The 23,143-nt window shown below is 35.1% G+C and overlaps 1 protein-coding gene and 1 pseudogene across 5 annotated transcripts in view; both read left to right on the top strand.

The window, feature by feature from the left end:
- LOC118928668 (UDP-glucuronosyltransferase 2A1) overlaps nt 1–20,458 on the top strand; it is a 47,593-nt gene extending 27,135 nt beyond the window's left edge. For 3 of the 5 annotated variants that reach the window (XM_036918130.2, XM_057502293.1, XM_036918129.2), the window contains 5 exons: nt 10,209–10,357; nt 12,851–12,982; nt 14,347–14,434; nt 14,915–15,134; nt 19,082–20,458. In XM_036918130.2, coding sequence (XP_036774025.1) covers nt 10,209–10,357; nt 12,851–12,982; nt 14,347–14,434; nt 14,915–15,134; nt 19,082–19,358 — 866 coding nt within the window. In that variant the 3' untranslated portion in view covers nt 19,359–20,458. The remainder of the gene's footprint in view (nt 1–10,208; nt 10,358–12,850; nt 12,983–14,346; nt 14,435–14,914; nt 15,135–19,081) is intronic. The other 2 variants (XM_036918131.2, XM_036918128.2) reach the window with 1 other exon arrangement.
- LOC118928669 (pyruvate dehydrogenase [acetyl-transferring]-phosphatase 1, mitochondrial-like) lies at nt 4,651–7,021 on the top strand (annotated as a pseudogene).
- Nucleotides 20,459–23,143: the final 2,685 nt, after the last annotated feature.

Genomic DNA, 23,143 nt, shown 5'->3' with positions numbered 1-23,143 from the left:
AGTAGTTAACCAGTACATAATATGCTGGGGTACTATCAGAGCCTAACTGACCTGGGGGAAGGGAAATAGCCAACAATATTCCTTCCTGACATGACAAACAGAAGCGCCAATGACAGGTCACATATCATCTCCCATATAAGGTGGGAGAAAAAAACTGAGAAACATTTATGAAGTTCACTGTTCAGTGGCATAGACTCACTAAAATACTGAGAACTAAGCTCAGTTAGGATTATAGAGTGCTTTCGCCTTCTCCCAGAACTCACCACCACATTAACAAGGCTTATTTACAATAGTCCTTTTACCTAGTACATCATGTCTAGCTATTAGTAAAACATTATAAGGCCTGCCAAAAGAGAAAAACACAGTTTGAAGAAACAAAACAATCATAGGAACCAGAGATGGCAAGGATACTGGAATTATCAGACCAAGAATTTAAATAGCATTATTTTAATGTAATAATATGTTAAGTATTTAATAATTTAATAATATGTTAAGGGCCTGATAGATAAAGTAGACAATGTACAAGAATAGATGAGCTGTGTAAGCAGAGAGAGGGAAATCCTGAGAAAGCACCAAAAAGAAATATTAAACCTCTGTAAAGGAAATGAAGAATGCATATTATGCCATTAGTAGTGGATTGGCCTATCATTTTCAAACTACAGAAAATCAAAAATAAAGACAAAACACTAAGGAGCTAGAATAATAACGACAAAAAGGGCCTTATCTATGGCAGAATAAAGATAAGAAGTATATCTGACTTCTCCTAAGATCATGCAAGAAAGAAGAGAGGAGAGTGAAATATTTAAAACACTGAAGATAAAAAACCATTAACCTTGAATTCTGTGCCCTACAAAATTATTCTTCAAAAGTGAAGGAGAAATAAAGACTTTCTTATACAAGCAAAAATTTAGGGAATTCTTTCTAGTAGATCTTTCTTGCAAAAAATGTTAAAAGAAGTTTTTTAGAAAGAAAGAAAATATATGAATCAGAAATCCAGAACTACATAAAGGAAAGAGGGGTATCAAAGGAGGTATAAGTGAAGGTAAAGTAAAAAGTTTTATTTTCTTTTCCTTAGTTGACTGAATAGGTAACAGTTTGTTCAAAATAATAAATCCAACAATGTATTTGATTTTGCCTGCTTATGTATTCATCTTATCTATATGTGTGTATATATATATATGCTTATGTATAAGTGAAATGAATGACAGTAATGACACAGGGACAGAAGGGAGCAATTAGTATTATTTGGTTATGTTATTTATTGAAGTAGTATAGTGTTATTTGAAAGTAGACTTGAACTAGTGGTAAATGTACATTGTACACTCTGTCCACTAGAAAAAGTAAAACAAGAAGTATAACCAATATACTGAGAGAAAATGAACCATATAAAATATTCAATTAAAACTACAAAAGGAAGAAAAATAATGTAAGACAAAAATAGGAACAAAGAATATGGTCAACAAACAGAAAATAGTAACAAATATGATAGATATAAATCCAACTAAGCCAGTAATCACTTAGACTGCAAACTATCTAAATGCACCAATTAAAAGGCTAAGGTGATTAGAGTGTGTCAAAAAAACAAGACCCAACTAAGTTATCTACAAGACACCCTCTTTAAATATGAAAAAACATGGATATTAAAAGTAAATGGATATAGAAAAACATACCATACTAACATTAATCAAAAGAAAGCATAAGCAGCTATATTAATTTTAGATAGAACAGACTTCAAAGAAAGGGACATTATCAGGGATAAAGAGGGATGTTACATAATAATAAAGGGATCAATTCTCCAAGACATAAAATTTCTTAACATGTATGTGCCTAACAGCATAGCATCAAACCGTGTGAGGCAAAAATGAATAGATTTGCAAAGAGAAATAGATGAATCCACTATTAGACTTGGATACACCAACACCCATCTATCAGTAAAGGACAGATTTAACAGGCAGAAAATCAGTGAGTATATAGTTGAACTCAACACCACCATCAATCAACTGGATATAATTGACATTTATAGACTACTTTATCCAACAAAAGCAGAATACACATGCTTTTCAAGTTCACATGGAATATTCACTAAAATAAATCACATTCTGAGTCATAAAACATATCTTAATGAATTTAAAGAATAGAAATCCTACAATGTCTGCTCTCAGACCACAATGAAAATAAACTAGGCATCAATAATAGATAACTGAAAAAATTCCAAAATAAGCAGAGATTAAACAATACATTTCTAAATGATATATGGGTCAAAAAGAAATCTCAAAAGAATTTTAAAATATTTTGAACTAAATGTGTAGCATGCAGCAAAACAGGGCTTAGAAGAAAATTTATAGCATTGAATGCAGACATTAGAAAAGAAGGAAGATTGAAAAATTAATAACCTAATAATCATTGACCTTGAAGGGATTATGATAAGGGAAATAAGTAAGATAAGATAAATGCCATAAGATCTCATATAATGGAATTTTAAAAAATTCTCATAAACACAGAAACATAGATCAGAGGCTGCCGGAGGTTGGGTGAGGGTAGGTGAAACGGATGAAAGGAGTCAAAATGTATAAACCTCCACTTATAAAATAACTAATTAATGGTAATGTATTGCACAGCATGGTGAATATAGCTGATTATTGTTAATTATTGCATATTTGAAAGTTGCCAAGTGATTAGATTATAAAAGTTCTCATTACAAGAAAAAAAATTCTTATAACTATGTATGATGAAAGATGTTAGCTTAGCTAGTCTTATTTTTATTATTATATTTTATTTATATATTATAATATATTCATATTATTAATAGTTTTATAATTTATGGTATATTTTATTATGATATCATTTATATCTATGATTATAATTAATATGGTAATTATATATAATTATATTAACATATTAGTATATGTTAATATATTCTTATATGTTATTATAGATCACCTAAAAATATATACAAACCTTTGTATACATGAAACTAATATTTTGTTTTATATCAAATATACCTTGAGTTTCAAAAAAAGAAGAAATATCTAAATCAGTCCTTTAAGATTTCACCTTAGAAAACTAGAAAAAGAAGAGTAAATTAAATCCAAAGTAACAAGAAGAAAAGAATAATAAGAACTAGAGTAGAAATCAGTAAAGCAAAAAAAGGAAAATCAATAGAGAAGATTAATTAATCTAATAAGCAATTCATTGAAAAGATCAATAAAATTGGTCACCCTCTAGCCAACCTCAATTTAAAAAAAAGAATAAAGATAAAAATTACTATCAAAATGAAAAAGGGGCTCTCACTCTAGATGCTGTGGACATTAAAAGAATAATAAATGAATACTACGAATAAATTCTTTGCCCACAAATTCCTTGAAAGGCACCATTGTTCGAAAGACACAATTTCTTGAAGTAATCTGTCAAATCTTACACAAAGAGAAGTGCACAATCTGAATAGGCCTACATCTATTAAATTGAATCAATAATTACCTTCAAAACAGAGAGGACTAGACACAGATGGGTTCACTGGTAAATTCCACCAAATATTTAATGATAAAATTATACCAGTTCTCTTTATCACCTTTGGAGGATAGAAGCAGAGAGAATACTTCCTAACTCACTCTATGAGACCAGCACTATCCAAATATCAAAACCGGATGAAGGCACTACAACAAAAGAAAACTATAGACCAATATTTGTCATAAACACAGATGTAGAAATCCTCAACAAAATGTGGGCAAATTGAATCCAACAACGTATAAAAAGAATTATACACCACTACCAAGTACGATTTATCCCAAGTGTGCAAGGCTGATTCAACATTCAAACACCAATTATTGTAATACATTCTATCAAGAAGCTAAAAGAGAAAAATCACATCATATCAATAGATGCAGAAAAAACCAACTGACAAAAATCCAACACTCATTCAAAACTCTCAGTAAACTAGGAATAGAGGGGAACTTTCTCAACTTGATAAAGAATATCATAAAATACCACAAGCTAAAGTCATCTTTAATGGTGGAGAGCTCAAAGCTTTTCCTCTAAGACTAGGTACAAGCAACATGACCTCACTCACCAACCATTTTCAATATCATACTGGAAGTTCTAGCTAGTGGAATAGAGAACAAAAGGAAGGAAGAGGGCAGAAATAGACCCACACAGTGTGGTCAACTGAACTTTGACAAAGAAACAAAGGCAATATAGTGGATAAAGATAGTCTTTTCAAGAAAAGGAGAAAAGGTGCTGGAACAACAGGATATCCACATGCAAAAAATAAATAATTCTAGGCACAGATCTTAACATCCTTCACAAAATTTAGCTCAAAATGAGTCAGAGATCTAAATGTAAGATGCAAACCTAGAAGCTCCTAGAATAGGAGAAAACCTTGTTGCTCTTGGGTATGGCAATGACTTTTTAGATACAACACTGAAGGCACAATCTATGAAAGAAATATTAATATGCTGGAATTCATTAAAATTAAAAACAATTCTCTTCTGAAGAAGACAATGTGAAGATGTGGGAGGAGGCCAGATGGCACTGTCATGGCCGCCTCCTCTTTGGGGAGAAGTAGCACCTCTGCTGTGGTACCCGGAGAATGTGTGTGTGTCTCGAGCCCAGACTAATTGGGCCCGGTAAAATTAAACAATGAATAAGTGAAACCTGCATTTAATTTCAAAGCCTCACTTCAACAAACACTCACAAAGGCACGGAATCCCTGAAGATGTCTTAGGGAGCATCTGCTCTTACGTGTTCCCTTACACGTAGGAAAGTGAGGGCCAAAAAGGAATCCCAGTCAGAAGTTCCAGCCTGCCTCTGTTCTCTGATGCCATGCCAGCACCAACTCAACTGTTTTTTCCTCTCATCCTAACTGTGAACTGAGCAGAATCTATGGCACTGCATGTTACTGCCACCACAAACATCTCTGCTGCTCACCCCCTTAACATTCCTCAGAGTCGCCTGAGATACATGCCCCACCCAGCATTTGCCACCTTCTGCAGGCCAAAGGAGAACTGGTGGCCATACACACAAGGAAGGAGATACGCTTCCATGCTGCAGAAATTTTACCTCACCCCTCCTCAAGTCAAAAGCATCCTAAAGCTAATGAATACAGTTTGAAAGTGCCAGAATTTGATGGTAAAAATGTCAGTTCTGTGCTTGGGTTTGACAGCAATTAGCTGCCTGTAAATCCACCCATCGAGGACCGGAGAAGTGCAGCACCTGCTTGCAGACCAGAGGGATGCTTTCAGGGGGTTTTTATATCCATGCAGGCTATGCTTGCTCCCAGGCGGTCAGTAAAAGACTCTTTCATTATATTGCTGTCTCCTTGTTACCCCATGAGACTTTGCTAGAGATTGAAAATGCAGGGGAGAACAGCAGGGCCCTGCTGCCCATCCTGCAGTGGCACAAGCACCCTGATTACTTCAGTAAGGAGGCATCCAAATTGTACTTCAACAGCCTGCGGACTTACTGGCAAGAGCTTATAGACCTCAATACTGTGGAGTCAACTGATGTGATGGTAAGGAGGCTTTAATCAATGCTTTCAAGAGGCTTGATAATGGCATCTCCTTGGAGGCTCAAGTTGGTGATCCCAATTCTTTCCTCAACTACCTGGTGCTTCGTGTGGCATTTTCTGGGGCCACTGCTTGTGTGGCCCATGTGGATGGTGTTGACCTTCACGTGGCCAGTACTGGCGATAGCAGAGCCATACCGGTGTGCAGGAGGAGGATGGCTCTTGGTCCACAGTCACTCTCTCTAATGACCACAATGCTCAAAATTAAAGAGAACTGGAACAGCTGAAATAGGAACACCTGAAGAATGAGGCCAAGAGTGTAGTGAAACAGGACTGGCTGCTGATGCCTTTCAGGGCTTTTGGAGACATAAAGTTAAAATGGAGCACTGATCTTCAAAAGAGAGTGATAGAATCTGGCCCAGACCAGGTGAATTACAATGAATATACCAAGTTTATCCTTCCTAATTATTACACCCCTCCTTATCTGGCACTGAGTCAGAGGTCACTTATCACTGATCAAGGCCACAGGATAAGTTTCTGGTATTGGCTACTGATGGGTTGTGGGAGATAATGCATAGACAGGTTGTGGTTAGGATTGTGGGTGAATACCTAACAGGCATGCATCAACAACAGCAAATGGCTGTTGGTGGCTACAAGGTGACCCTGGGACAGATGCCTGGAATATTCTTTTTTTTTTTCATTTTTATTTTGGTATTATTAATTTACAATTACATGAAGAACATTATGATTACTAGGCTCACCCCTTCGCCAAGTCTCCCCCACATACCCCTTCACAGTCACTGTCCATCAGCATAGTAAGATGCTGTAAAATCACTACTTGTCTTCTCTGTGTTGCACAGCCCTCCCCGTGCCCCCACACACACTATACATGCTAATTGTAATGCCCTCTTTCTTTTTCCCCACCCTTGTCCCTCCCTTCCCACCCATCCTCCCCAGTCCCTTTCCCTTTGGTAACTATTAGTCCATTCTTGGGTTCTGTGATTCTGCTGCTGGCCTTTTAACAGAAAGAAGAGCCAAGATGTCCTCAGTATTTGAGGATCAGAACGCAGCAACCCATCTCATCCGCCATGCTGTGGGCAACGAGTTCGGGGCTGTTGATCATGAGCACCTCTCTAAAATGCTTAGTGTTTCCGAGGAGCTTGCTCAGATGTGCAGAGATGACATTACGATCATTGTGGTTCAGTTTAATTCTCATGTTGTAGGGGCATATCAAAACCAGGAGTAGTGAGTTCTGGCAATTCTCAAATAAAATAGATTTAAAGGGTAGGTAGACTTCAAAAAGATACTCATATAATAAACATTTCCAGTGGGTCATTCTAAGCATTTACCATTGATCCTCTAGCTAGTCAGGTACTCAAAATTGTCTTTGCAGCAGGGTGGAAGGATCATAAGTCTTGTTCTGCCTAACTTGAACTTCATAGTACCTGCACTTGAGGCAAGGCAAGTCACTTCCTTGTTGCAGATGTTTTGTGACATTGTTGTCAATCTGGGAAAATCAGGAAGACCTGGCAAATAGATCTTGAATAGGCCAAAAGCAAGGCTCTTGCTGGGCATATTCTCTCAGTCAAAGGGAAGAAACTTTACTGTTCACACCTGCAGACCCCTTTCTCCACTAAGATTCCAATGTACACAGGAACGTTTACTTATTGAATGATGTCCTAGATATACAATCTATGAATTATTCAAATAAATGTATTTTACTTAGCCTGAAGCAGTTTTCAAATCCAGTACCTTAAGCCATAAATGACCGATAACCAAGCAATCTGAATTTGTAAGTGTTTGTAATTATTTGACTGGAATGCTTCTTAAGCGGAAAAATAAACTACTCAGTTCCCCACTCCTAGTTAGCTAATGTGATTGAAACCTTTTTTATTTTGCCACACACTTGAAGACAAAAATGTTTTTAGTTTTATCTACTCTTATATTGATGTCAAATAAAATGAATTTTTTTAGTTTGCATTAATGAAGAGCTTTAATTTGAAATAAAAAGATCCAGAATTCAAAGAAGAGAAAAAAAAGAAGACAATGTGAAGATAAGCCACTACTGAGAGAAAATATTGGCAACAACATGTCTGCCAAAAGATTGTTACCCTATACATCGAAAGAAAACTCTTAACAATAAGAAAAACACACAACCTGATTTAAAAATGAGCCAAAGATATTAACAGTTGCCTCTCCAAAGAAGATATATAGTTGGGAAATAAGCATATAAAAAGTTGCCACATAGCATATGTCATGAGGGAAATACAAATTAAAATGATAAGATGCTATTACTCACCTATTAGAATGAACAAAATGCAGACACCAAATGCTGGCAAGTTTGGAATAGGAACTCTCATTCATTGCCAGTGGGAGTGCAAAATTGCACAACCACTTTGGAAGACATTTCAAAGGTTTCTTACAAAACTAACCATACTCTTACCATCCTATCTTGCTCCTTGGTATTTACCCAAATGAGGTGAAAATATGTCCACTCAGAAACTTGTACATGGATGTTAACAGTAATTTTATTCATAATTGCCAAAGATTGGAAGCAACCAAGATATCCTTCAGAAGGTGAATTGATAAACTATGGTAGATACAGACAATGAAATATTATTCAGCACTAAAAATAAATGAGCTTTCATGTCCTGAAAAGACATAGAAGAACCTTAAATGCATATTACTGAGTGAAAGAATCCAGTCTGAAAAGGCCACATACTGCATGGTTCCAACTATATGTAATTCTGGAAATGGCAAAACTATGCAAACAACAAACAAATCAGTAGATGTCAGGGGTTGGGTGGGCTGAGGAATAAATAGGAAGGGCGCTAAAGATTTTTAGGGCAGTGCAAATATCCCATATGATGTCATAATTGTAGGTAGATATAATTATACATTTGTCTGAACCCATGGAATTTACACCACCAGGAATTAGCTGCAATGAAAACTATGGACTTTGTGTGATTATGACCTGTCAATGTCGGTTTATCGCTTATAACTTTTGGGTGTGTTAATAGCAAAGTCTATGCATCTGTGAGGACATAGGGAGCCCAGACAAGTTGTTTCTAGATATCAATCCAAATAAGTAACTTCCCTCTGAGCAGTTAGTAACTGTCCCCCACTGAAATTACCTCTTGTCTCACTTACCTACAGGGAGGCATTTTGCCATAAATTTAGGCTAATTCTAAGAATTCTTTGAAATTAAAAACTGTCTCAGTAGACTCATCATGTAGGTTTAAAATAATAGATTTAAATAACAGTATTTACCTTGTAGTTCAAATCTAATAGACTATTTATTAATTACATATTATTTAGCTAATTTTCCACTGTGATCTTACCTCATTTTGTGTGAATAATACACTTACAGGAAAAAAGATTGCTGGTAAATTTTAAGTCCATATTTTTTCTCATGATTCCTTAGTAAAACATTTAAATGTCTTATGAAATTATATACCAACATTTGTATATTTCTTCTCTTCACTTTTCATTGTCATTATATTTGTTACAGTGCACCACTGCTTCAAATATAGAATTTAGTGAAGACTTTGAGTTAGGTCTTTCTTAAAATGTGGCCCACAGGTTATGAACAATATTCCACCTAGGGAGTTGGTAATAAAGGCAGGATGTCTTTGGAACATGTAACAAGAATCTGAAGGACATAAACATTTGGAGTGGAAGCTGTGAGTTGGTATTTTCATCCAATCTCTGGCAATTTCAAGCTAAGTGTTCTTGAGAAATGCTTCTCTATTATCAAATTAAGGAATTTGTCTGTATGACCTGAGACATATTCAAACACTACGAAGTAATAACTCTAAAAATAGGCTATCCACACTGAGGTGTATAAGGTCACCAATTTTTATTAGAATACTTATGAAAGGAGAATTCTTTTCTGAGTTTTTCTTTACTTAGGTGGGAAATGTTTTCTCTGTGTAAAAATGGTTGACTTGGTCATTTGAAATACTCTTTCCACAAATCTCCTAAAATTAATAGTTAGACTCAATTGCTTTTTAAAAACATGATTTAAAGATAACATTATACGAGGCGGGCTATACTGGGGATATGTACATGTGTACTTCACATTCCAAAGGGAGTTGTATTGGTATAAATCATGCCTACTGAGAAAATAATGGGAAGTCAACTGAAGTGATGGGATTTGACGCAAGAAGATAAAATAAACAATTAGTAGGAGTCTTCGACATTATTAGTGAGCCAGAAAATACAAGCTGGAAGATAGAGAGACACTCCTGACTGGAAAAGAAAGAACCACTGAGAGGGAATCTGGTAATGATATGAGAGAGCTAAACTATTATCTGCATTTAACTGGAGAGAAACAAAGAGTATTAAATTAATCAGTACTTGGAGTTCTGGTTAAATTTTTGATTGAATTTATTTTTGTCAAATAATATGTATTACTGTTCTTTCCCTACCTAAACATCCTCTCCACCTACCCACCCCCACTTCCCTACCTCTTGTCCTTCCTCTCCTTCATTTCTTCTTCTTTCCTCCCTTCCCTGTTCCATCCCTACCTTCTTCTTTCCTTCCTTGTTACTTTAATTTCCCCTTCCTTTTACATCTAGGTATGATAATTAATCTAGAGGACATAGATTTACTTTTTCCCTCAGTAGCTCATCAGAAAATTAGTGGTACATTTTATCCCAGCAAACATGTATATTAATCTCCACTTACCTTTCTTCATTTTCTCTAGGAAGACCCACTACCTTATGTGAGACAATGGGAAAAGCAGAAATTTGGCTGATTCGAACATACTGGGATTTTGAATTTCCTCGTCCATATCTACCTAATTTTGAGTTTGTTGGAGGATTGCATTGCAAACCTGCCAAACCCTTACCTAAGGTAGGACTATTACCATGGGGGATTTTTTATACCTTTTGATAAAATCCTTATTTTTTAAAAACTTTACAGCTTCAGTAACAGTTACACTGCTGATATCTTCCATTTGCTATTCTGGATCTATCTTACAAATCACACAGGTGTCACATGAATGATTTATTTTTTTGGCATTTACTTTGATATTTAAGCTGAAGATGGAAATGATTCAAGTGGGCAAGTTAACAACATGAGTGCGCCAATAGTTTGGGTGCCAGATTGAAGGGACAGGGAGATAGGGCCTAGGAAATCCCTAAGAGACTGTTGCAGTGTTCCTAACAAGCATGATGAAGTCAAGAAAGGGACATTACTGTGACTGAGTGATACAGGTGCTTTCATGAGAACTTGTGAGTAAATTCTACCAGCTTTGATCAGTAAGAAGACATAAGTGTAGACAGAAGACATGGAATCCAGTTAATAGTTATACTCAATTGCTTTTTAAAAACATGATGGAATCCAGTAGCATTTCTTGAAGAACCAGGGCCTTTATTGACATAGAAAATAATTGGTGGGAGATGACAATGATGCATCATTTCTGGACCCATTTACTTGAAAGAGTCAAAGGAATTTCTGGGTGAAGATTTCTAGTAATCATTTGGTTAATACAAGGTCTCTTTCTTAACAGAGAGCATTAGAAAAAGATGGGGAGTCATCAGCATAAAGTAAAAGTCACAGAACTGAGGGATCCAAACATAGAATTGATTCCTTATGACCATAATGTCAGGTTTTTCCAAAGTCAAAGAAAATTATATATCACATTCCAAAGTCATGAAAGAATAAGTGTGGACTTCCATAAATGGAAGAAAATAATGTTGAGAAATGTAAGAAAATAATAGGTAAACATCATAAGAGTATTGTATTTAATCATCAATTGGGAGTGAGGAGAATGGCACTCATTTGGTTGGGCTGTAGGTAAGTGAACATAATCTCTGAGAATATTCAGGTTAAATGGTGCTCCAGGAGAGTTCTTGATTCCTCTTTTGAGTTAGATGCAAATTTAAGTTTAAATTTCATTTCAGATTCTGTATATGCTTTTCTTAATTAGTCAAGTTATAGCTTCTGGCAAGTGTTATTACAGCAGATAATAAAACAATATCTGAACATAGGTACAGAGAGAGACATGACCTATTCCATGGCTTATTAGATAATACTCCATGCCACACTATTGTGTTTATCCTCCCATCCCCAGTTTTCTCTCTCTCTCTCTCTCTCACACACACAGACACACACACAATTTCACAAAAACAAGTCTGACATGTTTCTACAAGAGAGGGAAGAGTATTCCATTACAAATCCAAGACATTTGGGCAATATGAATACCACACATGGCCTATATTGCTGGTGAATAATTATATAACCTTGTTGAATAAAAAATGCATAATTAAATATGATTAAAAAAAAGCAATCAGAGTCAAATTAAGAGTCCAAATCCAACTGCTAGGTATGTAAATCTGTATGTGTTTATTCAGTCACCTTCTGTTTAGGGAAATGAGTCAATATAGTAAAACACCAATTCCTGGAACTTCAGTGATATTCTACCAACATTAAGTAAGCTAAAACAGTGGTATGCTTCCATTTATGGCATAATCATTGCCTTAGTAACTTTGCTAGCATTAAATTGAGAAATATAGTGATTGCAGGACAGCCACAAATAGTTGCACAGGGAAAGCATGACATCCCTAGGTGACATTCACATAGATTATAATGTGAAAAAGGCCATCCCCAGATTTTGTAGTGCCTCCTTGCACAATTGTAGGGAGTGACTTAGAGAATTTTATTTGCAGAGAAATTTATATTTTACCTCTGCGCTAAGGCTCAAACTAACAACATGCAGCTAGTGTCACATTCTTGTGGGAAGGAAGAGAAGCAGTGTCTTGTAAATGAAACCAGGAGAATAGCAGGAGCTTAACTGTGTTATTACATTTTAAAACATATTACTATATATATCCCACTTATAAACAATTCCTTTTTAGCCCTGTTAATCAGGGAAAAAGTGAACATGAGAAAAATATCCTGAATATCTGTGTATAGGAAGTTAGATCAATTTATTAATGATTCATTAGTCTTAACTGGTGTGCTAAAATATTTAATAGTCTAGACCAGAACCTGTTATGTTTCCTTCCACAGAATTTTTATGAGTTTGCAAACAACTCTGTTGGTTCCTAAAATTAAGCCTTTGGAGTAAGAGTTCCTTTGACAATGAAAAGAGCTGTCTCTTATTACCTATTCACTTTGTATAATGTTTGGATCAAGCCTTTATTTGTAATCACTTGTTATATATTCAAGTCATACTTTTCAGAAACAACTTTCCTCTTTAAAAGACTGGAATGATTCTATGTGGCAGAAGACAGAACCAGTCAAACGTCTCTAACACTTCTCTGGACTCTGCCTATCTAAAAGTGTGGTGAACTTTTTTCCCCTGTGATATTGAACTTTTGTAATAAAATTTTATCTCTGTAGGAAATGGAAGAATTTGTCCAAAGTTCAGGTGAAGATGGTGTTGTGGTGTTTTCTCTGGGGTCAATGGTGAAAAACCTCACGGAAGAAAAAGCTAATGTCATTGCCTCAGCACTCGCTCAGATCCCACAGAAGGTCTGTACAAATCTGATCCTGGCCAGCCGGTAACTTTGCCAACTGGAGAGCAAGAGTAGCTAAGAAGTATTCTCTGCAGATCAAAGCTGAGCATAACTGACACCACTTTCAAGTAAAAATTCCTCAAAACATTAAAATGGCATATTTGGGCACCTTTGATTATTTGCTTTCTGGGACTTTGCATTACTATGAAGATAACATCTTTCTATATAGTCGTATGTTTTCAGTAAAACAGATATGAAAACTTTAAGATTCCATAACCTTTTACCATTTGAACTTGTAAGACCTGCACTGACTACTCCCAAAAGTTCTCAAGCGTGTTAGCTCCAAAGTCCAGGAAAAGAGAGAGTTTGTACATAGAGAAGAAACATGCTCAAAAATACACTTCCTGTCTCTAGGTTTTATTAAGACTCTTGTCAAAGTGTAGTTGATTTAGAAGTAGAAGCCTAATATTTCTAAATTCTAATATCTACAGTTAAAAACAATTCAAAATCTAATAATACTGTCAAACAATATATATTTTCTAATTTATGACATTCAGGCAACATGAATTTTGTTGTCATTACAATTCTAGATTTCTATTCATGACTCTATATTTGTGCATCAGTTAGTGTGCATAAAGCTCTAAAAAATAAGTGCATAATTAGGCCAGTTAAAACTGGATTTTAATTTTAATTCCTAAAGTATTCTGTTTAAAACTTTGCTGCCTATTAATATTAAATCTGAAATTTGTCTTGCAGAGTGCAACAAAAGAAAAAAATAGGTGATAAAAGGATAACGTCTTAACAAGATGTTAATACTTTATTAAGCAATGAAATATAAACCAACCTCCTACTCAGCGTTAATTATTTTCAGTAACTGAGAAGGAATGAAAGGATAGAGGGAGGGAGGGAGAAAGGCAGGAAAAATGGGAGGGAGAGATGGAAGAATTGGAAGAAGGGAAGACAATCGTCCAGAATGAGAAACTTAAAATCTAAAGCTAATTATATTTTTGGAAAACATTATATTTGAAACACTAGTGCTAGGATGGCCTCATGATACAAATGAATTTGCATAGCATTTGTTTTAATGACTTTTGACCCCCATATTCTGATTGCTTAAATTAGTCTGATTTGTTTTCTATTTCTTCACTTAAAATCTCATGCGAGAGACTTTTAAGTGATAAATATAAAAATGATAAAGCTATTAGATTATTAGTACAAGCCCTTTCAAAAATGGTAGACATTAACAATCCTACCATATCTCAGTGTTTGCAAAGTAGCCCTTATGTACACTTCTCTCACTATCACATAAAGTATTCTACAGTTTTTAAATGCCTTCATTGTGCACTTAAACTTGTAAAATTAAAGCATTGTCTTCCACAGGTTTTATGGAGGTACACAGGAAAGAAACCGGCCACATTAGGAAGCAATACTCGGCTCTATGATTGGATACCCCAGAATGATCTCCTTGGTAAGACTATGGGGAAGAAAAGCTGTACAGTTGAGTAATGGACAAGTTAACTGTTTAACAGCAAATAAATTCAATAGATGTTTAATAATTTAAAATTTTCACATTTTGCTTCCAGTTTTCAAGCAGATATAATCAAAGTATTGGCCATTCATTTTATAGATCCATGTTCCCTCTTGTCACAAAAGAGCATCTTCAGTTAAGAGTCTCATCAGGTTTCAATCTCAGTTCAGATAATCACCTCCTCAGTGCGGATAATCACTTTCTAGATAATGCAGAGGAAGATAATCCCTTCTTTCCTGGGATCATAGTTTTCTGAAATAACCATACCACATGTGCTCAGCTTTTATAGAAAATGCTGCCTTCCTCATTAAGTTACCCCATAGTTTTTTCCCCATTCTGTCTCTCTCTCTCTCTCTCTGAAACTCTGCTTATGTATTGTAAAGAAATCCGCACCCATTTCTCACCCAACCCCCAAACCAGGTCATCCCAAAGCCAAAGCTTTTATCACTCATGGTGGAACCAATGGGATCTATGAAGCTATTTATCATGGGGTCCCTATGGTGGGAGTGCCCATGTTTGCTGACCAGCCTGATAACATCGCCCACATGAAGGCCAAAGGAGCAGCTGTGGAGGTGAACATAAACACAATGACAAGCGAAGACTTGCTCAGTGCCTTGAGAGCAGTCACCAACAATCCTTTGTAAGTACTGCTGTTTTCTAAAGGTTCACCATTGGCTATTACCTACCATTCCCTGAATGTCCAGTGTTTCATGCCTTTGTAACTTGTTTATTTTCAAATAACAACCATAACATAACCAATATAGAAACCACTTTATTATTTCATTTCCCAAACTGCTGAAGTGATTTGCTGAAATTGGAAAAAAAGGACTAAGTCTTAAATATTCTATCAGTGATTTTTCAAAATAAATAATGTTAATAATTACAGAAAGTCATAGGTATTTTCCTGAATAATAGGCTTATTTTTATAAACACACACATATATGCTTATTTAAATATTGTAACTATCCAGTAAGAACAAAAATGGAAGTGACAATTTGCCCAATTGCTTGAGAATAACCATCAACACTGAGTGTATACTCTTCATCATTATATGCATATATAAAGGAAGGAGAGATAAAGTAGGTAATCATTTTATAAACATTGTTTAGTACTATGTGTGGAGAGGTAGAGTAGGTAATCATTTTATAAATATTGTTAGTACTATGTGTGGATTTCTAAACAAAATTTTGAATTTTACCTCATTAGCTAAAGATTAATTGAAGTGAATATATAAACTATATTGAGTTTACATATATATCATTGTGTCTCACTTTTGTTTCTCTGAATATCTCACCAAAGTGAAGAATTAATTTAATATATAAATATATAGTTTGGGGTCTTTATGTTTAACTCTGTGCTTTAATTTTAGCAACTAACCACTAAACTCCTAATATGGAAGTAGCCTCATCTCTAGTATTACTTAAAATTTTAATTTGTCAATATTTATGGCAATTGTTTTCCTCAAATTTAGTCTTTTTAGTATATTTTAAGGGAATAAATATTCACTCTTGAATCAGAGATGCTTTATTCCACAATTTTTTCAATTGAGTCTTTATTTTTTATTTTTTTCAATTCAGTCTTAACTAAATATATCATATAGAATTTTCTCTCAGTAAGGACTAAAGAATATCGAGTGCCCTGAGATTATGTGTTTGCTCATTGCCTTGACATCAGAATGAGACCTATATGAATGAAATATACTTAGGCCTTTCTTTTTCAGAACTATGTAAATATTACTCATGTTCTAGTTTTAAATGATGAGGCCTATCTGACCATTTTTTCTTTTAGTTTCTTTTACAACCTAGAGAAGAAATATTAATTTTTTGATTCAGAAACTTATTTTTTAATTATGATGTATCTTTATAAATTATTTTCTACATTTCCCTGGGCATAGGTATGTCTTTCAATATTGTTAATACAGGATTAATGTTTTTTTTTTGACTTTTGTTTGTATTTATTAGAATATTTGTTGGTTCCATTTTTTATTTCTATTTCAAGGACATCAGATTTCAATGTTGTCTATGTTAAAATTGGTCTGTTTTCCTTCTGTATTATTTTCTCATTGTTCTAATCAGTTTTTACTTTTCTTCATTCACTAGGATTGCCTCAAATAGTCCATAAATTAATAAATTCACTTTTTTTCCATGAGCATTGCTTGCTGTCTTTAATTTCTCTATTAATCCTTTAAAGTGTTATTTTTAAGTTATTTCAACAGTTCACCTATATCCAACACCTCTTCTTGTTATATAATCTGACTCTCTTATTCATAACCCTCCCAGTGTTATTATACTTCAGCTCTTTTTTTAAATTACATATTATGCTAATCACATTCTAAGTCTGACATTTTTATGTTTTTTACCCAATATTGTATAAGTTTTATCAAGGCATGATTTCCATCTAGCTGTCTCAGTATTTGCTCTGAATATATGTAATGCCTCCTATTTAAACTTCTTCCCGGATTATCTCAGATGCAATTATTTTTATTCAGAGGCAAAACTGAAGGATAGATAGAATTTTCCAGTCATATTACTGACACCTGAAATTCAGTAGGTAGAAGGGGAGGAAACTCAGACAGAATTTTGTGCAACTATCTTTAAGGGAATCAGTCTGTGTAAAACCATCTGTTCAAAGCCCTAGTAGCAGGGTTTTCTAGACCAACAGGCTTATGTTTTTTTTCCAAAAGGGAGACACTCAGTATTTGCCTTGAATCTATTCTAAAAATTCAGCCCCAGTAATCTGGTTTACCCTCCCACCATAGTCCAATCAAATAACTTTTGTTAAGATTTAATTTTCATAATAGTATAGAGCCCATCAATTCAGGAACTGGATCAGGGGCTAGGAGTCTCAGCAAAGCTTACCATGATCTTTTATCTCATAAAGGATGATCTTGATATCTAATCTATTAGTCTATCACTAGGTTGTTAATTGTTGATAATTTGGTTCATTTTACTAAATTTCAGAGTATGTAAGTTCAGTACTTTTTAAATTTTGACTTCATTTCATAGAATTTTCATTAAATTTTATTGCTGATTTGAAAATTATTGTTGATTTGAAAATTATTGGTGCAAAATACAGAATCATAGATACTATGAGAATTTTCCAAGAAAATACCTAAAATTATGTATTTTAAAATAACTTAATATTAACCCTAACCTAACACTAATTCTGAAATTATCTGGGAACAAAACAGCTCAGTGTAGAATATGTATAGAGATGTATTTGTATGCTATTTTTGTATTCCTTAGAAGAATTAAGGAACACAAAAAATTACATTTAAAAACATAAACCATGGTAATACAATATTTCATAATATTTTAACAGTCATAAAACAGTGTGCACTAAAATGTTATATAATCACTTTAAATATGAGCATAACCCTTTCTTATCCCATCTCATTTATAGGAAACCATACTAAATTTTTATCTGGATTCACAAATACAAATTCATCTATCAAGTATATGTGTATTTCAAATTTTAAATCTCTGTCTATAAATGCAGAAAATCTTGAACAAAAATGTGATTTGAAGAGAAAAGCTTTTATCACCACTGTGGTTTGCCTAAAATGTACTAGGATGAACCATGTGAAATGACTGTTTTGACCTTACCTGTATTTCAGTCCAATTGAGATAGAGTATGACTGCTTTCTCACTGCACACAAAGAAAGAACACAAATAAATTACACCCTGCTGCTGGGTCCAGTGTACTAAGTTCACTGGTCAATGATGATCACAATGATCTCTTCACAAATCACCTTCTGCCATCTTCATGTCTCCAGGTTGGAACTTTTATTCTTAACATGAAACCAAAAGGAAATATACTAATTCTGGCTCAGCCAACCAAGAAATCGCAAGTGAAGACATAACTTGCCTCTCAAATGCATACCTATACCCATTGTTGTTTGAGAAGTCATCACAGTTACCACCTCTATAACTATTGCTCCTGGGATGCCACACCGATTAGGGGCTCTAAAGCTAGCAAGATGTTTTTATTTACCTTAAAAACTCAAAGTCCATGACTTTGTCTTTGCTAAAATTTTCCTAAGATCTTCATCCAACTTTGACATTGCCAATATAGACACTGTCTTTTCCACCACAAAGATGTAAATTGTGCAATGGAGTAATAATCACAGTGCCAAGATCCCAGGCCCTGCAGAAAGGCTCCCTGATGTTGACTCTCAGCGCCCTGTGTCAGTTATCATTAACTAGCCAGATATTAGATGCCATCGTTGTGGACTTTCTAATGGCAATTTTTCCACAAAATTAGGTTATTTATAATCTTGGTCTCAGAACAATCCTGGAAACTATACACAATATCAAAATTCCTTCTTAGAAAAATTAAGCTATACTTTCACAACAAGCTTACTCTGATTGATTAATGTTTGCTTTTCACCACATTCTATTAAGAATTTCTTTCTTTCTCACCCTCCCTTCACTTGGAAAATGCTGTGCAACCAGCATGGTTGCACATGTCATGGCAGGAATTAAATTTTTCCTCAGCAGATCTATTGCTTTTGGCTTGTATAACGTGTATCACATACTTACTTTTATTGAAAAAAAATAAGCCGTTTTCTATGTTTTTGCCTCCCAGTTATAAAGAGAATGCTATGAGGTTATCAAGGATTCAACATGATCAGCCTGTAAAGCCCCTGGATCGAGCAGTCTTCTGGATCGAGTTTGTCATGCGCCACAAAGGAGCCAAGCACCTGCGGCCAGCTGCCCACGACCTCACCTGGTTCCAGTACCACTCCCTGGATGTGATTGGGTTCCTGCTGGCCTGTGTGGCCACTGTTATATTCTTGGTCACAAAATGTTGTTTGCTTTCTTATAGAAAACTTGGTAAAGCAGGGAAGAAGAAGAGGGAATAGATCTAAGTTTGGCCAAAGGCCTGAATGGACAATCTGTTCATTCTCATCACAGTGACCTTAATGAAAACACATTGTCTCAATCTGTTTTCAAAGTTCCCAATCCTCTCCCTTGGCCTAGAGGTAAAGCCTAGAATTCAACAATATCATTAACTAGTGGGCATCTACTCCCAATCTTCCTTAGTCTCTCCCCAGGTGCCTCTCCCTCTTACTCGTTCCTGACACAGGAACAACTAATAATGTTATGTATATTCTATTCATCATATCAATTTTTTCATTATGTTTAATCTTAAGAATATGCTGACTGACAATATGCTGAATTCTGGGAAGCACACAAAAGGTGAACTGAATTTGAAGGACGTAGGGAAGACAGAAGAATAAAATGCACAAGTTCCTCTAGAACTTAAGAACCAGGGAACCATTACAGGAGATTAGTATGTTATAAGAAGAGTAATGATTTTCTTCTTTAATAAAAATAAGCACTTCTGCCTGTCCAATGTTATGGGGTCAGAGCCTGAATTGATAATAACTATAATGGCACATCACACTAAGAAAGGTCTACAAATTTCTATTCAACACACAGATAATCAGAGCCTATGACCCTGCCTTTAGTCTACAATTATTCTCATGTGCCCTTTAATGCAAGGGTCTGGGGACAGCCTTCAAACAAAAGAGATCAACTCAGTCACTATATTTTCTTGAGCACAGACAATGTCGGCAATATGTTAAAGGTGAACAGATGATTTTAGAGGAAATGACAATAAGAAATATAGAAAAAAACTTTAGTACTTTCAAAAATTTTACTTAACAATACAATCAATAACATTAGAGTTAAATGCAAATTCATTATAGTTAAAATCAAAATGCCCATAATCTATAAAAACTGTTTATAATCAAAGGTTTTGTTTCCTATCAAAAGCATATATTTGTTTAGAATGTAAGATCCTTTATTTTTCAATCTCTATCTTCTACAAATTTAAATTCAGCCATTTATTGTGATGTCAAGGACACAAGATAATAGCAGATCTGTTTTACTAGGAATATGTTATAGTAAATATTTATCAATGTAAATCACTAATTAAAGGCAAATGTTCATATTTAAATCAGTTTCATTAATTTAACAAATAGATTAAAGATTGCACTTTCTTTATCCCTTATAAACTTAATAGCTCTGCCTAACAGTTTTAATTTCCATATTTGATATACTATTGGGGCGATACATAAAATCCATTATCTTACTGAAAATTTTGAAATTCTTATTTCAGTACGGTGTGTTAAAAATTACTTCCAATTTAAAAATAACCATATAATGGGAACAAATAAATATTCCTTCTTGAACATTTACCTTACTGAAAATGCAATTAAATTCTACAAATTTTTTGTAAAGGCTAAAAAACGTGTTTGTTAAATGTTAGCATTTTTAAAAGGTGATATGTTTTGACTTTTACAATTTTTTTATGTTTCAAGAAGAGCTATTTATGTTTGTTACTTGCCCAGTTTGTTTTCTGCAATTGGAATAAAGTAAATGGCTAAGATCCAGTGACAGGGGCACTGGCCAACTGTGGCAATGAACACTACCCAAGGACAGGCGCCCATTTAGTTTCTGAGAATGGCCACCCATTGCATAGAGATTTGCTTTTGCTCAATAGCCACTGCCCACCTGATTTCTCCACTCCTGCCTTCTGTTACCTGCAGGTTTCTTCCTTTGCCCAAATATCTTCAGAAGCCAGCTAGCAAAAATTCCTGGGTGATACCAGCTGCATTCGTTAGTGGAACTGCAGCATACACTTGTGTGGGTAGGTAGATAGATGACAGATAGATAGATAGATAGATAGGCAGGCAGATAGACAAGGTTGAGAATTTACTTTCTTTAGCAATTATTCATAAAACCATTCAGATGAGGGAATTGTCACATCTAACAAAACAGAGTCCCCTCAGCCAGAGTACTTTCACACAGCTCTTACATCCCCCACTCTAAGAGATGCTCAGAAGGTTGAACTTCAGTACTTTTACTTACTTTGTTCATAAACAATCCATTGTGCCCCTTACTCTCTGGCAGCATCTCCTCTGGACCTGCACCTAGCAGGGCTCTGCACCTGCTAGGATAGCCCAAACTTCATCCACTCTAAATCAGGGTGATAGGATGTCCTGTCAGAATGATGTGCCACAGCTTTTCACTGACCTTTACTATTGGACATCAGAGTATTAATGTGTCCTTAATAATTAATTAATTAATCGTGAGTACTAATTAACGATTAATTAATCGTGAGTATTAATTAACGATTAATTAATCGTGAGTAGTACACAAAATTTTGCCTATATATATCATGTGTCAGCAACTTAATTTATCTTTGGTATTTCTGGACCAATCATTGCAAGCCAATAGAGTAATGACTTCTCTGACTGAATTGTGAAGCAGACGAGTTCAAAATAATCAAAGAGTATTCACGTCTTCCAGTCTAAGTAAATCATGGCCATAGCCCTGAGTGGAATCATCCCAGTCTTGAGAAATGCAGCTTCCAGACTGCGTGACTCCAAGCTGTAACAATGAGAAACAAATATGTCTAAGGGAAATATTGAAGCATACTAGTTAGGGAAGCCATTCCCACTCACAACCCCATGAGATATTACCTGATTTCTTTCCTCCTGCCTGAGTATCTGTACATCTCTCCTTCAACTGAATCTCAACAAATCCAGCTAATAAAACTCACTCCTGAGTGGTACAAACTGCATTAGTCAGTGTCCTGGAGCCATAAAGGGATAAAAAAGGCTAGGATGGATTCCCTATAGGAATGGTCATTCTTATTGTTGCCCAGATAAGGAAATTCTCACCTCCAAACAAAGCAGAGACAAGGTGCCATCAGCCACGACACTTTTGCATGGCCTTTACAATGCCAGCTCCTACAGTGGCTCAGCATGCTCAAGTTGATAATTTCACCTTTTTCTTGTCCATAAGATTCCTTTTGTCCTTTATCCTGAGCAGCTCTTCACTGCTCAGGGTATTTTAATTGATGGTCTGATCCAAAACTTTATTCACTCTCAAAGTGATTCATTTTTATTGGTTTGTTACAAATTCACAGTGACTTTTATTATTGGACATCAGAATATTAAGAGATCACCTAGTCATCTGCCACATCAATCATCCATTCCATCTCTACCAAAGCTCAGTAAACCCCCAAATGCAGAAAAACAGTCTGGAGAATGTGATGTGGTTTTGCTCCCAAATCCTGAGATTCCTATATTAAAGTGTTGACAGAGATTTGTTCAGCATTTCTGTTGGCCATGGACAGAGTGCATAAAGTCGTGTTTTAAGAGTCACAGTGAATGTCACGAGATGCTTGTAATGCAGCCTAGATACAGAGTAGAGAACACAGATGCCCTGTTTGCACAAGAAATTGACAACTTACACGTTACTTCTTAAAGACTTTAGGCTCACATGCACACATGTGGAATCACTGCCCCCAGTGTTCAAACAGGGCTCAAGGAGCTCTGAGTCCTCTATTAACATGACGACTGTTCCAACTCAGCATGACTCAGTTTCCCTATGGATAAAAAAATCCTCTCCCAATAGTTCATATAAGGAGATTTTAATAAAAATTATTTAGTGGAGATTTTAATTAAAGAATACTTTTAATAAGAAAGGTGTGGATAGTGAAAGGAACAGAAAAAAATGAAGACACTACAACAGTGGAAGATATAAAAGGCACTTGGTAATTATTAACTGAGCTGGTGAATAAATAAAGGACATTCACATTTATTAGAGAGAGGCTGCCATAACATAACAAAAT

The sequence above is a fragment of the Manis pentadactyla genome, chromosome 5 (genome assembly GCF_030020395.1).
Source record: "Manis pentadactyla isolate mManPen7 chromosome 5, mManPen7.hap1, whole genome shotgun sequence".
Lineage (NCBI taxonomy): Eukaryota > Metazoa > Chordata > Mammalia > Pholidota > Manidae > Manis > Manis pentadactyla.
The sequence above is the reverse complement of the archived record's forward strand: the minus strand, read 5'-3'. Positions and strand labels throughout refer to the sequence as shown.